At 49.7% G+C, this 15,386-nt stretch overlaps 1 protein-coding gene and 1 long non-coding RNA gene across 3 annotated transcripts; one reads left to right on the forward strand and one right to left on the reverse strand.

The window, feature by feature from the left end:
• The first annotated feature begins 780 nt into the window (after positions 1–780).
• On the forward strand, positions 781–6,438 carry LOC135885263 (small ribosomal subunit protein bS16m-like). 2 transcript variants are annotated; one of them, XM_065412889.1, is made up of 4 exons: positions 781–886; positions 4,174–4,204; positions 4,592–4,852; positions 6,153–6,438. In XM_065412889.1, the coding sequence occupies exons 2-4, from the start codon at positions 4,192–4,194 to the stop codon at positions 6,266–6,268; spliced, it is 390 nt and encodes a 129-aa protein (XP_065268961.1). In that variant the 5' UTR covers positions 781–886; positions 4,174–4,191; the 3' UTR covers positions 6,269–6,438. The 2 variants fall into 2 exon arrangements, with proteins under 2 accessions (XP_065268961.1, XP_065268960.1); XM_065412888.1 differs by lacking the exon at positions 781–886 and having other exon boundaries at positions 4,153–4,204.
• A 6,323-nt stretch (positions 6,439–12,761) lies between these two features.
• On the reverse strand, positions 12,762–14,372 carry LOC135885265 (uncharacterized). Its single transcript, XR_010561745.1, has 2 exons — positions 14,225–14,372; positions 12,762–13,146 (listed from the first exon to the last, which is right to left on the reverse strand). It is a non-coding gene; the product is annotated as an uncharacterized LOC135885265 (long non-coding RNA).
• Positions 14,373–15,386: the final 1,014 nt, after the last annotated feature.

The raw sequence follows: 15,386 nt of genomic DNA on the forward strand, positions 1-15,386 counted from the left end.
GAAAGCGCTAATTGTGTTCGACTAAACCCAGTGACCGGAAGTTATTTGCCCGCGTAGTCTCTCTAGTAGTGTCTGACCGGGTACAGTACCAATGCCCCGGTACGCTGCTTAGTGTTCCTCCGGGAACAGTGACCGGAACGCATTTAACGTGGTGTGCTGTTTAATACTGTCCCCCCGGGAACAGTGAGCGGAACTCATTCGACCTGGTGAGGTCTTTAATACTGTCCCCCCGCGAACAGTAACCGGAAGTTATTCCCCCATAATAATCTCATTACGTAGGTGCCATCAAGACCCGTGGAGTCCGCGGACTGGCCGTTGTCCCGGTTTTACGGCCTGGGGCACCCGGCGCACTCAGTGGGGAGGGCTGGTGGGGGATGCGCTGAGGCCTAGAGCAGGCGAACTCCATCTCCCATGGAAGCCACCGAGAGGTCACGTGTCCCCGCGGCGACAGTCTCGCTCGGAGAGCGGGAAATCCTGGTCGGGCCACACCCACAGCGTGTGCACCGCAATGCCTGATGGGAAATGGAGGGTCACCCGCAATGGCCGGCCTCACGCCCCGCGGTTGTTCTCGCTAGGGCGCGCGTGGCCCCCTCCGAATGTAGGGGTGGTGCCCGCTGTGACATCATCTCGGTGCGACAGAGACGGGGCGGAAACGCAGTGGCTGACGGGAATAGTCCCCAGACAGCTGCCTACCTTGGGGCCGAGCCCTCGCGGGGGCCGATGGGAAATGCAGGCGCGAGACGCAGGCGCGCTAGGGTTCCGTTCCCACAATGCAGCGTTGCCGCCTGACCCGGCTGCCGCGCAACGGCGGCCCGTGAGGTTCGGACCCGCAGGGGGCGGGGCTCAGCGCGTGAGCGGGGAGAGGCGCCCAGCCGGGCCTGAGCAGGTACCGCGGGGGCGGGGCGGGTTCGGCCCCGGCTGCCGGAATTCCCGCGCGAACCCCGGGGCAGACCGGGGGGGGGCACGTCTGCTCCGGGACCAGCGCGGTGACAGCGGGTCCGATCCGCGAGCGGGGAGCGCCGGGAGCCTTCGCTCGCGCTTGTCACAGCGGGACTCCTCGGGAGCGCCAGAGCCGGGGATTTGCGTTCCAGCCCCGCCCCCCCCCCCACAGACACCGCCCCCCACACACACAGACACCGCCCCACACACACATACCCCCCCCACAGACCCCCACCCAGACACAGATACAGACACACACACACCCCCACACAGACACACACCCACACACAGATACAGACACACACACCCCCACACACAGACACACACCCACACACAGACACAGACCCCCCCACACAGACACCGCCCCACACACAGACACCCACACACAGACACCCACACACATACCCCACACACACACCGACACCCCCCCACACAGACACACACACCGACACCCCCACACACACCGACACCCCCACACACAGACACACACCGACACCCACACACACACCGACACCCCCACACACACCGACACCCCCACACACACCGACACCCCCCCACACAGACACCCCCCCCACACAGACACAGACACACACACACCCACAGACACAGACACTCCACACACACAGACACCCCCCTCACAGACACCCCCCGACTCTCACACAGACCCCCCCCACACACACAGCCACCCAGCTCCACACACACAGACACACTCCCCTACAGACCCCTCCCACACACACACAGACCCCTCCCATACACAGACACACACAGAGACCCCTCCCACACACAGACACACACACACACATACCCCACACCCCCCCCACACACAGACACAGACATCCCACACCCCCACACACCACCCCCCCCACAGACACACATACACACAGACACTGCCCCCCCTACAGACACAGACACCGCCACCCCCCCACACCCACCCCCCACACAGACACACACCCACCCACAGACACCCCCCACACAGACACACACCCACCCACAGACACCCCCCACACAGACACACACCCACCCACAGACACAGACTCTCACACAGACCCCCCCACACACACACAGCCACCCAGCTCCACACACACAGACACACTCCCACACAGACCCCTCACACACACACACAGACACACACACAGACACCCCCACCCCCCCCACACACACACATACCCCACACCCCCACACACACACAGACACAGACATCCCACACACACACACATACAGACCCCCCACACAGACACACACAGACACCGCCCCCCACACACACACCCCCACAGACACACATACACAGACACTGCCCCCCCTACAGACACAGACACCGCCCTTCCACACAGACACAGACACCCCCCCACACACACAAAGACACACACACACACACCCAGACACAGACACCCCCCCAGACAGACACAGCCGCCCACCCCCACACACACAGACACCCCCCCACACACACAGACACTTCCTGTGAACTAGGAGTCATTGGCGATGCTCGTTCTTACACCACTTGCAATGAGCAGCAAGATTTGAGGATTCCCTGAACAAGTTAATACCCAAGAATAACAATTACTACAACCCAATCAAGTAATTTTCATTGTGTGTGTGTATATATATTAGGGCTGTCAAGCGATTAATCATGCTGTTAAACAACAATAGAATACCATTTATTTTTAATATTTTGGATGTTTACATTTTCAACTATATTAATTTCAATTAGAACACTATACATGATGGGGCATACGAATGTTAGCATATCTGGCATATCTTGCAACGCTGGCTACAAAAGTGCCATGTGAACGCCTGTTCTCACTTTCAGGTGACATTGTAAATAAGCAGGCAGCAGTAGCTCCCATCAATGTAAACAAACTTGTTTCTCTTAGTGATTCGCAGAATAAGAAGTAGGACTGAGTGGACTTGTAGGCTCTCAAGTTTTACACTGTTTTGTTTTTGAGTGCAGTTATGCAACCAAACTCCCCCCGCTGCATTTGTTACACTTTCTCAATAAAGAGTTTGCACTTCAGTACTTATCATAGAATCACAGAAGATCAGGGTTGGAAGAGACCTCAGGAGGTATCTAGTCCAACCCCCTGCTCAAAGCAGGACCAATCCCCAATTAAATCATCCCAGCCAGGGCTTTGTCAAGCCTGACCTTAAAAACCCCTAAGGAAGGAGATTCCACCACCTCTCTACGTAACCCATTCCAGTGCTTCACCACCCTCCTAATATGTATGAGGTGAATTGAAAAATACTATTTCTTTTGTTGTGTTATTTTTACAGTGCATATGTTTGTAATAAAAAATAATAATATAAAGTGAGCACTGTGCACTTTGTATTCTGTGTTGTAATTGAAATCAGTATTGAAAATGTGTCCAAAAATATTTAATACATTTCAATTGGTATTCTGTTGTTATAAGTGCAATTAATCACAATTGATTTGAGTTAATCGTGTGAGTTAACTGCAATTAATTGACAGCCCTTTTTATATATATATATATATTTATATAAAACGCTAAATCCTCAGGACACCAATTTAATGTGGAAGCTAATTCTTACCTTAAAATGACAAGTGATTTTATGTACTCATGTGGCACTTGTTGGCATTCCCCTAGCAACAAAGCTATTGAAACAGAAAGGCAATCAGGGTGAGGCAGTGAAGCTGCTGCCTATCAGGGCTACCAGGAAAAAAAAACGCTTTTAATTTTGCCTGTGCTCCTAAGAGGTTGAAAGTTACCTAAACCCCAAACCACAAAAGTGGGAGCGGGGGCAGGTGCTTTGAAACTTCCATTCCCAGGATCGCCATGGCCAATGGGTCATGAGAGACAGACTCTATAGGGGTCAGGGCAGGGCTTGCAACTCAGGGATAGCTCACGGGGGGGAGGGATAGCTCAGTGGTTTGAGCATTGGCTTGCTAAACCCAGGGTTGTGAGTTCAGCCCTTGAGGGGGCCACTTAGGGATCTGGGGCAAAATCAGTACTTGGTCCTGCTAGTGAAAGCAGGGGGCTGGACTCGATGACCTTTCAAGGTCCCTTCCAGTTCTAGGAGATAGGATATCTCCATTTAAAAAAAACAAACAAAAAAAACCACTCCCATGTTTCCCTCAGGATTTTCAAACTATAACTTTCAGTTATAACTCATCTCTGTCAACTAAGGCTATGTCTACCCTATAGCATTCACAGCTGCAGTGGGCTGGCCCCGTGTTTGGGAGTGGCAGGGGATTCATTCATGGTCTTTTTCCTCTTTCAGGTGCTGGCAAGGGTCATCATGGTGCACCTTGGTAAGTGCAGACAGGGCTTGTTAAGGGTTGCATGCACACCATGTTGTACTGACAGACTCCTAGTTTCTGCATCCCTCTAAATCAATCACAGTTAGTGGAGAATGTGCAGCCTTCTCCGCGGAACTCTCTTAAGGGTTGGTAGAGCAAATCTGTCTTATTTATTGTAAATAAATTGAGGTCTTAAAGCAATCTCATGGCAGGGTACAGACGTCAATTCCATCATAAAGAATAATCTATTGTTGGTGTGTAAGGGACGGTTACAGCAGTTTTATTGATTTTAAGTGAAACCAAACTTTTCTCTAAGGCCTTTTGGAATTTTTTGGCTAGACGTCTATACACATCTGTTATAATCAAATCTCTTGTGATACCTGTTGATCTTTCCTTCAGCTCACCTCCTTATGAAAAATTATCATGGAGGACACGTAGCTATCCGATTGGCTCTTGGTGGCTGTGCCAACAGACCCTTCTTCCGTATAGTGGTCGCATATAACAAGCGAGCTCGGGACAGCAAGTATTTGGAGCAAGTGGGCTGTTATGACCCGCTTCCAAATGGCCACAATGAAAAGCTGGTTGGCTTGAACATCGAGAGACTCAAACACTGGATTGGTTGTGGAGCACATGTCACAAAACCAGTTGAAAAACTTCTAGGTAACTCAACGTGTTTTTCCATATGAACTATTTGCTTATTTCGCTTAAACGACAATAGATTTTCCTTGGTGATCCTCCGCGTACTTGGAGTACCAAAGACTCTTTCTTCATTTCTTTGCATGAATTCTTGAAAATATGTATATATGCAATCACCCTTCTTTTGGCCACAGGAAATGGGATGGGTCTCATTTATGGAGACACTGAGCTGGCCGAGACAGCAGTAAAAGGCACTTCAAGTCACTAGAGGGTGGGTGAGAGAGACAATTACTCTCACTTCTTAAGTCTCATTAACTATTGGAACAGTTTACCCAGGCTTGTGGTGGATTCTCCATCACTGACAATTTAACTCAAGATTGGGTGTTTTTCTAAAATATATACTCCTAAGAATTATTTTGGGGTAGTTGTATAGCAGGGGTCTCAAACACATGGCCCGCGGGGTTATTTTCTGCGGCCTGCGAGCTCCTCACGCCCCCCCCTCCCCCCCCCCCCCAGCGTTTACCTAGAGCGGCTCCGGCCCGACGCGCACCAGGGGCAGGGCAGGCCAGACAGGCAGGCAGGGAGCCTCCCCTGCCCCCGCGCCGCTCAGGGAAGCGGCCAGAACGTGGGGAAGGGGGGGCACATGGGTCTGTGTGTTGCTCTTGCTTCAGGCAGCGCCCCCAGCAGCTCCCATTGGCCATAGTTCCCCATTCCCAGCCAATGGGAGCTGCAGGGGGCGGTGCCTGAAGCAACAGCAACACATAGACCCTTGTGCCCCTCCTCCCCAGGTTCCGGCCGCTTCCCAGAGCGGCGCGGGGGCAGGGCAGGCCAGACAGGCAGGCAGGGCTGGTGCACACTGGGCCAGAGCCTGCCCCCCGAATCCTTCCTGCAGCCGAACCCCTTGCCGCACCCCTCTTGCACCCCAACCCCCTGCTGCACCCCACACCCCAACTCCCTGCCTTGAGCCCCCGCCACACCCCACACCCCTCCTGTACCCCCTGGGGGCAGGGAGGGGGCAGAGTTGGGGCGGGGAATTCAGGGAAGGGGTTGGAATGGGGGCAGGGCAGGGGCAGGGCCTCATGGAAGGGGTGGAGTGGGGGCGGGGCTGAGGGCGGTGTGGGGGGAGGTGTCAGTAATGCGGCCAATGTACTAGTCCTCATGTGGCCCTCGTGGTCATTTGAGTTTGAGATCCCTGTTCTATAGCATGTGTTATATAGGAGGTCAGATGAGATAATCACAATGCTCCCTTCTAGCCTTTGAATCTCTGAGACTAGAACAGTAATATTGCAACTCCAGCTATAAACATAAATAATCTTTCTTTCAGGTCTTTCTGGATTTTTCCCATTGCATCCTATGACAATCACAAATGCAGAAAGATTAAGGAAGAGAAGAGCCTTGAAGGCCATAACAGCTTCTGAGGAAGAAACTCCAGGTGACTGATAACATCTATCTGAACTGAATTACTCAAAAGATTACTGTACAGACAAGGATCAGAACAGTGTGCCAGCTAAAAAGACAATATATTTACTACAGGCAAAAATATAGTGGATGTGAATTATTTCATAAGAACATTAAAGTATTTTGAGGCTTTAGGAGGCCTCAGACAAGGATTCTGATTGTCCTCATTTGTTAATTAATAATTTGTGTCAAAATAAGAAGTAATCTTTCATGTTTATGTCAAACTGCGATTACTTAGGCCCAGATCCACAAAGGTAAAATTTAGGCTCCTAAATTCCACTGAAATCCAATGGAAGTCAAGAACCAAAATAGCTTTGTGGATCTGGGCCTTCCAGATTACAGCATTTATACAAATTGAACACAAACTCCTGTTTTCTAAATAGCTCTAGTGTGGAGGTGGAGAGAGTGTTACTGACTGTCATAAGAGTCTAATGTATAGGAAGTTGTGCTGGATGCCCCTGTAGGCGTCCTTCTAAAAGTAATCTTACCATTACTTAAGCCATAGTTGGTTTTTAATTTTACAGTTAACTATTTCAAGATTTTGGGCAGAGGAGGGGCACTCAGACATGGCCACTGTTGCTTCTTTATCTTCACCCAATTAAGCTGCAAATAGCGTAAGCAGCAGAAAATCTTTTTTTCGGTGCGGGGTGCAGCACAGAATGTGACCAGAATTATTTACCCACACTACTGTTCTTCCAGAAGGTATCCCACAGAACATCACCACTCTAAGCACAGCAAATACTTCGGTGTTTTTATACCTTTCTCCCTGAACAGTATTTGTTCAAACATTATACATGAGTCCAGCTAAAACAATCATGTAAAAATCCAGGAATTACTACACGATGTTCATAGGTTATCAGCCACCAATAGCAGCCATTCATATTCCAGTGTGATAAGCACAATAAGAATTGAGCTGTGGTCAGAGGCGGACAGTTATCACTGTTACTTGGAGGAACTCTTACATCATTCATTCTATCGTCTTCCATCCACATTCTAACTCGCTTAAATGTCTTAGGTAAGGCTTGTACCATCCCCGAAGATCACCAACCTCAGACTCTGGTAGCCAAACAAAGCCACTGAGTTTGAGTCATGGAACCGTCACCCCAAAAGCCTTAACGCCACAGTGCAAATCTCAGAATTAATTATGGGGAGCACATAAGATCTTTCTCAGCCCACACAGTGCAGCACATCACACCTTTTAAAGCACTTGATGTAACAAAACTGAGACACACTCACTTGAAGATCACAGGTTTCCGAGTGGTAGCCGTATTAGTCTGTATCAGCAAAAAGAACAGGAGTACTTGTGGCACCTTACAGACATAAGAACATAAGAAAGGCCGTACTGGGTCAGACCAAAGGTCCATCTAGCCCAGTATCTGTCTACCGACAGTGGCCAATGCCAGGTGCCCCAGAGGGAGTGAACCTAACAGGCAATGATCAAGTGATCTCTCTCCTGCCATCCATCTCCATCCTCTGACGAACAGAGGCTAGGGACACCATTCTTACCCATCCTGGCTAATAGCCATTTATGGACTTAGCCATCATGAATTTATCCAGTCCCCTTTTAAACATTGTTATAGTCCTAGCCTTCACAACCTCCTCAGGTAAGGAGTTCCACAAGTTGACAGTGCGCTGCGTGAAGAAGAACTTCCTTTTATTTGTTTTAAACCTGCTGCCTATTAATTTCATTTGGTGACCCCTAGTTCTTGTATTATGGGAATAAGTAAATAGCTTTTCCTTATCCACTTTCTCAACATCACTCATGATTTTATATACCTCTATCATGTCCCCCCTTAGTCTTCTCTTTTCCAAACTGAAGAGTCCTAGCCTCTTTAATCTTTCCTCATATGGGACCCTCTCTAAACCCTAATCATTTTAGTTGCTCTTTTCTGAACCTTTTCTAGTGCTAGAATATCTTTTTTGAGGTGAGGAGACCACATCTGTACACAGTATTCGAGATGTGGGCGTACCATGGATTTATATAAGGGCAATAATATATTCTCAGTCTTATTCTCTATCCCCTTTTTAATGATTCCTAACATCCTGTTTGCTTTTTTGACCGCCTCTGCACACTGCGTGGACATCTTTAGAGAACTATCCACGATGACGCCAAGATCTTTTTCCTGACTCGTTGTAGCTAAATTAGCCCCCATCATGTTGTATGTATAGTTGGGGTTATTTTTTCCAATGTGCATTACTTTACATTTATCCACATTAAATTTCATTTGCCATTTTGCTGCCCAATCACTTAGTTTTGTGAGATCTTTTTGAAGTTCTTCACAATCTGCTTTGGTCTTAACTATCTTGAGTAGTTTAGTATCATCTGCAAACTTTGCCACCTCACTGTTTACCCCTTTCTCCAGATCATTTATGAATAAATTGAATAGGATTGGTCCTAGGACTGACCCTTGGGGAACACCACTAGTTACCCCTCTCCATTCTGAGAATTTACCATTAATTCCTACCCTTTGTTCCCTGTCCTTTAACCAGTTCTCAATCCATGAAAGGACCTTCCCTTTTATCCCATGACAGCTTAATTTACGTAAGAGCCTTTGGTGAGGGACCTTGTCAAAGGCTTTCCGGAAATCTAAGTACACTATGTCCACCGGATCCCCCTTGTCCACATGTTTGTTGACCCCTTCAAAGAACTCTAATAGATTAGTAAGACACGATTTCCCTTTACAGAAACCATGTTGACTATTGCTCAAGAGTTTATGTTTTTCTATGTGTCTGACAATTTTGTTCTTTACTATTGTTTCAACTAATTTGCCCGGTACCGACGTTAGACTTACCGGTCTGTAATTGCCGGGATCACCCCTAGAGCCCTTTTTAAATATTGGCGTTACATTAGCTAACTTCCAGTCATTGGGTACCGAAGCCGATTTAAAGGACAGGTTACAAACCTTAGTTAATAGTTCCGCAACTTCACATTTGAGTTCTTTCAGAACTCTTGGGTGAATGCCATCTGGTCCCGGTGACTTGTTAATGTTGAGTTTATCAATTAATTCCAAAACCTCCTCTAGTGATACTTCAATCTGTGACAGTTCCTCAGATTTGTCACCTACAAAAGCCAGCTCAGGTTTGGGAATCTCCCTAACATCCTCAGCCGTGAAGACTGAAGCAAAGAATCCATTTAGTTTCTCCGCAATGGCTTTATCATCTTTAAGCGCTCCTTTTGTATTTTCATCGTCAAGGGGCCCCACTGGTTGTTTAGCAGGCTTCCTGCTTCTGATGTACTTAAAAAACATTTTGTTATTACCTTTGGAGTTTTTGGCTAGCCGTTCTTCAAACTCCTCTTTGGCTTTTCTTATTACACTCTTGCACTTAAGTTGGCAGTGTTTGTGCTCCTTTCTATTTGCCTCACTAGGATTTGACTTCCACTTTTTAAAGGAAGTCTTTTTATCTCTCACTGCTTCTTTTACATGGTTGTTAAGCCACGGTGGCTCTTTTTTAGTTCTTTTACTGTTTTTCTTAATTTGGGGTATACATTGAAGTTGAGCCTCTATTATGGTGTCTTTAAAAAGGGCCCACGCAACTTGCAGGGATTTCACTTTAGTCACTGTACCTTTTAACTTTTGTCTAACTAACCCCCTCATTTTTGTATAGTTCCTCCTTTTGAAATTAAAGGCCACAGTGTTGGGCAGTTGAGGTGTTCTTCCCACCACAGGGATGTTGAATGCTATTGTATTATGGTCACTATTTCCAAGCGGTCCCGCTATAGTTACCTCTTGGACCAGCTCCTGCGCTCCACTCAGGATTAAATCTAGAGTCGCCTCTCCCCTTGTGGGTTCCCGTACCAGCTGCTCCATGAAGCAGTCATTTAAAGTATCGAGAAATTTTATCTCTGCATTTTGTCCTGAAGTGAAATGTTCCCAGTCAATATGGGGATAATTGAAATCCCCCACTATTATTGGGTTCTTAATTTTGATAGCCTCTCTAATTTCCCTTAGCATTTCATCATCACTATTACTGTCCTGGTCAGGTGGTCGATAATAGATCCCTAATGTTATATTTTTACTAGAGCATGAAATTTCTATCCATAGAGACTCTATGGAACCTGTGGATTCGCTTAAGATTTTTACTTCATTTGAATCTACACTTTCTTTAACATATAGTGCCACTCCTCCCCCTGCACGGCCTGTTCTGTCCTTCCGATATATTTTGTACCCCGGAATGATTGTGTCCCATTGATTGCTCTCAGTCCACCAGGTTTCTGTGATGCCTATTATATCAATATACTCCTTTATCACGAGGCACTCTAGTTCACCCATCTTATTATTTAGACTTCTGGCATTTGTGTACAAGCACTTTAAAAACTTGTCCCTGTTTATTAGCCTGCCTTTTTCTGATGTGCCAGATTCTTTTTTATGTGACTGTTTATCATCTGATCCGGCCCTTACATTATACTTTTCAGTCCTCTGCTCCTGACTATAACCTGGAGATTCTCTATCATCAGACTCTCCCCTAAGAGACTAACAAATTTATTTGAGCATAAGCTTTTGTGGGCTAAAACCAACTTCATCAGATGCATGGAGTGGAAAATACAGTAGGAAGATGCATATACAGAGAGAACATGAAAAGATGGGGGTTGCCTTACCAACTCTAACAAGACAAATCAATTAAAGTCTGCTATTAGCAGCAGGAGGAAAAATTGCTTTTGTAGTGGTAATCAAGGATGGCCCATTTCAAACAGTTGACAAGGTGTGAGTAACGGGGGGGGGGGGAATTAGCACGGGGAAATCGTTTTTAGTTTGTGTAGTGACCCATCCACTCCCAGTCTTTATTCAAGCCTGATTTAATGGTGTCCAGTTTGCAAATTAATTCCAGTTCTGCAGTTTCTCATTGGAGTCTGTTTTTGAAGGTTTTTTTGTTGAAGAAAGGCCACTTTTAGGGTGGGTTTTAGCCCACGAAAGCTTATGCCCAAATAAATTTGTTAGTCTCCAAGGTGCCACAAATACTCCATGTTCTTTTTGAAGATCACAGTATCCTGCTTATTTAAGAAGCGCACAATGCAATAGTCCACTGTAGTGCTGACAGAAAAGTCGCCGTCCTCAGCTATTGCTCCAAGATGAATCTGCTGCTGTTCCTGCACGTGAGGAAGTTGGTGGGGGCCCAAAAGGAGGGCAGCTCAGAGCAAGAGAAATGGCTGAGAAGAGCCAGGCAAGATGGAGGCACTTGAGATTCGTTGCAGGCCTATGTGTTGCTCCCTTGGCACCACCCCCCTACGGCAAACCATGGCAACTCTGCCAGCTCTCGGCTGACAGGCAACTGGGAATTGGTTACTTTTTGAATGGAGAAGTAAAATCTCAGCAAATGTACACATGGAACCAGAGACAAATAAGATCTTTTGGGTGATACCTGAAGTCCTGCCTGCAAAGGTTCAGGCAGACATGGCGGGTTTGGATTTCGCCTGGGAGTACATTTAAACCAGGGGTTCTCACAACAAAGTCTTGTGTGGCCTCAGCGTGTGACCACCAATTCTTGCTGGTGGCTGCTCTGACACTTTTCCCTAAAATACTTCAACTTTAGGAAAAACAAATAAATATGCACATACACGTGTCCAAATCATTGTCACTTCTTTATGTCGGGTTTTTTCAGACAATAATAAAAATAATGTGAAAAATGATATTTGTATGTGTAATAGTGCTTTTCACAGCACACTCAGTAGCTCGCTGGGAGTCTGGGAAAAGTGATATTCACAAACAGACAAGTATCACTTTTCCCAGCCTCCCAGGGAGCTAGTAAGTGTGCTGGGAAAAGTGATATTTGCATGTTTGTGAGGCGTCGGGGGAAGGGTGAGCCCCGCTGCCGTATGGCCGGAGCTGGGGCTCAGCTCCCACGGGGTCCAGAGTGAGTGGCCGGAGTCCAGGGTCGCTGGCTGCTGCGGCGCGGCTGGAGCTGTCGATCAACACCCACCACCATGGGGCTGGGGCTGGGGGTTGGTGACCGAGGCCAGCAGCTGCCACTACACAGCCAGAGCCTGGAGCCAGCGCTTGTTGCTGCACGGCCAGGGTTAGCGCCCAGGGCCAAGGACACATGGCCGGAGCCAGGGGTCAGCGCCCTCTGCTGCACAGTCAGAGCCCGGGGCTCAAACCGTGCAGCTGAAGCCCAAGCCCCAACGTGCCCTGCCCACCCCACAGGTGGGTCAAGAACTCGCCTTGCTCCTGCAGCTTTGTGCCCCATCTGTCTCCAGAGGCTGTGCATGGCGGCTTATGCAGGAGCAGCAGGGAGGGAGGGGGCGAGGCTGATGCTTTGGCCTCTCCATCACTGCCCAGGAGGCTGTTATGACTGCATGAAAAGCCCTTGGTGGCCGCATGCGAGAAATGCTGATTTAAACTCACTTCCCTGCTGTCAAACCCTTTGCCCTTGTACCTCCTAACTGCTGGTTTCTCAGGGCAGAGTACTTAAGGGTTAAGTGAAGTGCTGCTGAAGAATAAGCTTCGTGTCCTTTAAAGGAAACCAGGATAGAAACAAATACTGAAGATGATTTTTAATATTTTCTTTATCCAAAAAAAATAATGAAACGATATAGAAAATTCTATAAACAAACCTTTTGCATTTTACAGATTTGTAGTATGGAAAATTTGATTTTATATAGTGCCCATCCCCAGATATATTCCAGATTAGTATAAACAAGACATGATTTCCCTGGGAACTGGGACCAGTTTTTATTCTGTCCCCTTAAATATGAAAGGAGCAAATTTAAAAGTTCATTTATATGTGGGCTTCGGGAAGAGTTCCTTTCTAGTTTCTAAAAACACAACACGGTTTTCTTTTCTGGATTTCTCGGCCTCAAATACAAGGAGGTGGGTCTGCAGGGTTGCTTCTGGACCAGTCTGAATGAGGGATGGTTTATTCTCCTGTTTAAAAAACAAAATTATTTCTAGTGTTACAGGAATTAGAGACAGAAGTCTGGTTTATAAACCTGGATCCTTGCATCCGTCTCACATGGGGACTGTCTGATCAGGCTCAAGGCAGTATTCAGAAATAAATTGTTTACTTTGTGCCTTTACTATTCGAGTTATACCAAAGCAAGAGTTAGACAGTGGTTGGGCAATCATCATACAGTTCAATGGAGTAGATATTAATTAGAATATTATTGCCAATAAAGTATCAGAGGGGTAGCCGTGTTAGTCTAAATCTGTAAAAAGCAACAGAGGGTCCTGTGGCACCTTTAAGACTAACAGAAGTATTGGGAGCATAAGCTTTCGTGGGTAAGAACCTCACTTCTTGCATCTGAAGAAGTGAGGTTCTTACCCACGAAAGCTTATGCTCCCAATACTTCTGTTAAGTCTTCAAGGTGCCACAGGACCCTCTGTTGCCTATTGCCAATAAAGACAGTCGACTCAGTAGTAAAGCGTTTGATAATTAGGGGAGGCAACATTGTCTAGTAATAACTGGCTGAATGAAGAGAGGTCCAACTCAGTCACTCCAATGCTGGGGGAATCTCCGCTTTGTTCGTCTTCCCAAAAGAATTTTAAAATGGTGACGCCCCAAATGACACCTCTCTCAGACAGAAAGAAAAGAAATAATGGTGGGGAGAAGGGGGGACCCTGGTCTGGGGAGAGGAGGCATACAGAACTTCTGGATGCTATGGGAGGGATAGAGGGCACACAGAGCCCCGGCTGGGCGAGATGAAGAAACATGGGACAGAGCCTGTGACATGAAGGAGGGGTAGGCAGATGCAGGGAATCCTCTCCCTGCACCCCCCGCCCCCCATTGCCAGCCTCTGGCTGCGCCCCCCCGCCCCCCATTGCCAGCCTCTCCCCGCCCCCCCCCCGGCCCCCCATTGCCAGCCTCTCCCCGCCCCCCATTGCCAGCCTCTCCCCGCCCCCCATTGCCAGCCTCTGGCTGCCCCCCCGGCCCCCCATTGCCAGCCTCTCCCTGCCCCCCCCCCGGCCGGCACGGGGGCTAGTGCCGGGCTCTCCCCGCACACACCCGGGGGCAGAAGCTCCCAGCCGGGTCCGGCTCACGACGGCGGCGGCAGCAGCGTCTGGTCCGTGCCAGGCCCGGATCCACCCGGGGCCCATCGCTGCGAGCAGAGGCGCTGAGAGCGAGCCTGGGAGCGGGGATCCACCTGGGCGCTCAGACCCCACGGGGCCCTGGGAGCTGTAGTTCCTTGGCCAGCTCCCTGCCCAGAGAGCCGGAAGGAACTACATTTCCCAGCATTCCCTTGGCCGCCAGCCACAGGAAGGGAGGGGGAGGGAGAGGGAGAGGGGAAGCTGAGACTCCATGCGCTGCAGCTTGCTGGGGGTGGGGAGCTGGCTGCCCCGATACCTGTGTGTTCCCCCAGCCTCCCTCCAGCGCCCCACATCCCATTCACCCCCCTCCTCCCCCCACACATCCCTGTTCCCCCTCCCGCCCCTCCCACATCCCTGGTCACCCCCCCAATGCCCACTGGCTCAGAGCCCCCTGCTCTGCCCCTCTTCTGCCCCCTTCCGGCTCCCACCCCCCCGGCTCTCCACACTTCGCTGCCCCCCCCCCCATGTGGCTGCCCCACCCCTGCAAACCCTGGGTGCTTCAGCAGCCTCCCTCTGCCCGAGGCCGGGACTCACAGCTCGCCCCGCTGGGAGCAGCCTGGGCCCCCCGCCCCGCACAGGCTGCACCAGGAGCAGCTCCCTGGGGGGGGCAGGTCTCCCCTTCTCCCCACGTGGGGCACTGCCAGGGGTGGGGCTCAAGGTCCCAGTCAGGGGAGGCCGGGCCAGGGTCTCTGCCCGGGGAGAGTCTCTCAGGGGGGCAGCGGGAATGTTCGTCCCCCACTCGCAGCCAGGGCTCGGGGGGCCCCAGCGGCAGCAGCCGAGGCCTGTGGGGCTGGCAAGGCAGCGCCCGCAATTCACTCCTGCTGCTGGGCTGGGCCCCGGGCTTGCGCCGCCCGGCGCCTCCTGGACCCTGGGTCTCTTTTCCCCACAGCACGTCACTCTCTGAGCCCCGGGCTTAGCTGCAGGGGTCGCTCCCCTAGTTTGGGCCATGGAGCTACCAGTGCTCTGCCCCCAGCTTCCTCTGGTGTTAGCTGTAGGGTTAAATCAACCCGCCACTGGCTGAAGGAAAAACCCTCTAGTTCTCCCCCTTCCCCGCAGGGCTCCCTGCTGCTCCCCCTGCG

The sequence above is a fragment of the Emys orbicularis genome, chromosome 11 (assembly GCF_028017835.1).
Source record: "Emys orbicularis isolate rEmyOrb1 chromosome 11, rEmyOrb1.hap1, whole genome shotgun sequence".
Classification (NCBI taxonomy): Eukaryota; Metazoa; Chordata; order Testudines; family Emydidae; genus Emys; species Emys orbicularis.

Bases quoted from the DNA above. Each gene is read 5' to 3' on its own strand.
- LOC135885263 (XM_065412888.1), top strand. From the start codon at position 4,153: ATGGTCTTTTTCCTCTTTCAGGTGCTGGCAAGGGTCATCATGGTGCAC. The intron at 4,205-4,591 runs GTAAGTGCAGAC...TCTTTCCTTCAG, and splicing joins GGTCATCATGGTGCACCTTG to CTCACCTCCTTATGAAAAAT. The intron at 4,853-6,152 runs GTAACTCAACGT...TCTTTCTTTCAG, and splicing joins ACCAGTTGAAAAACTTCTAG to GTCTTTCTGGATTTTTCCCA.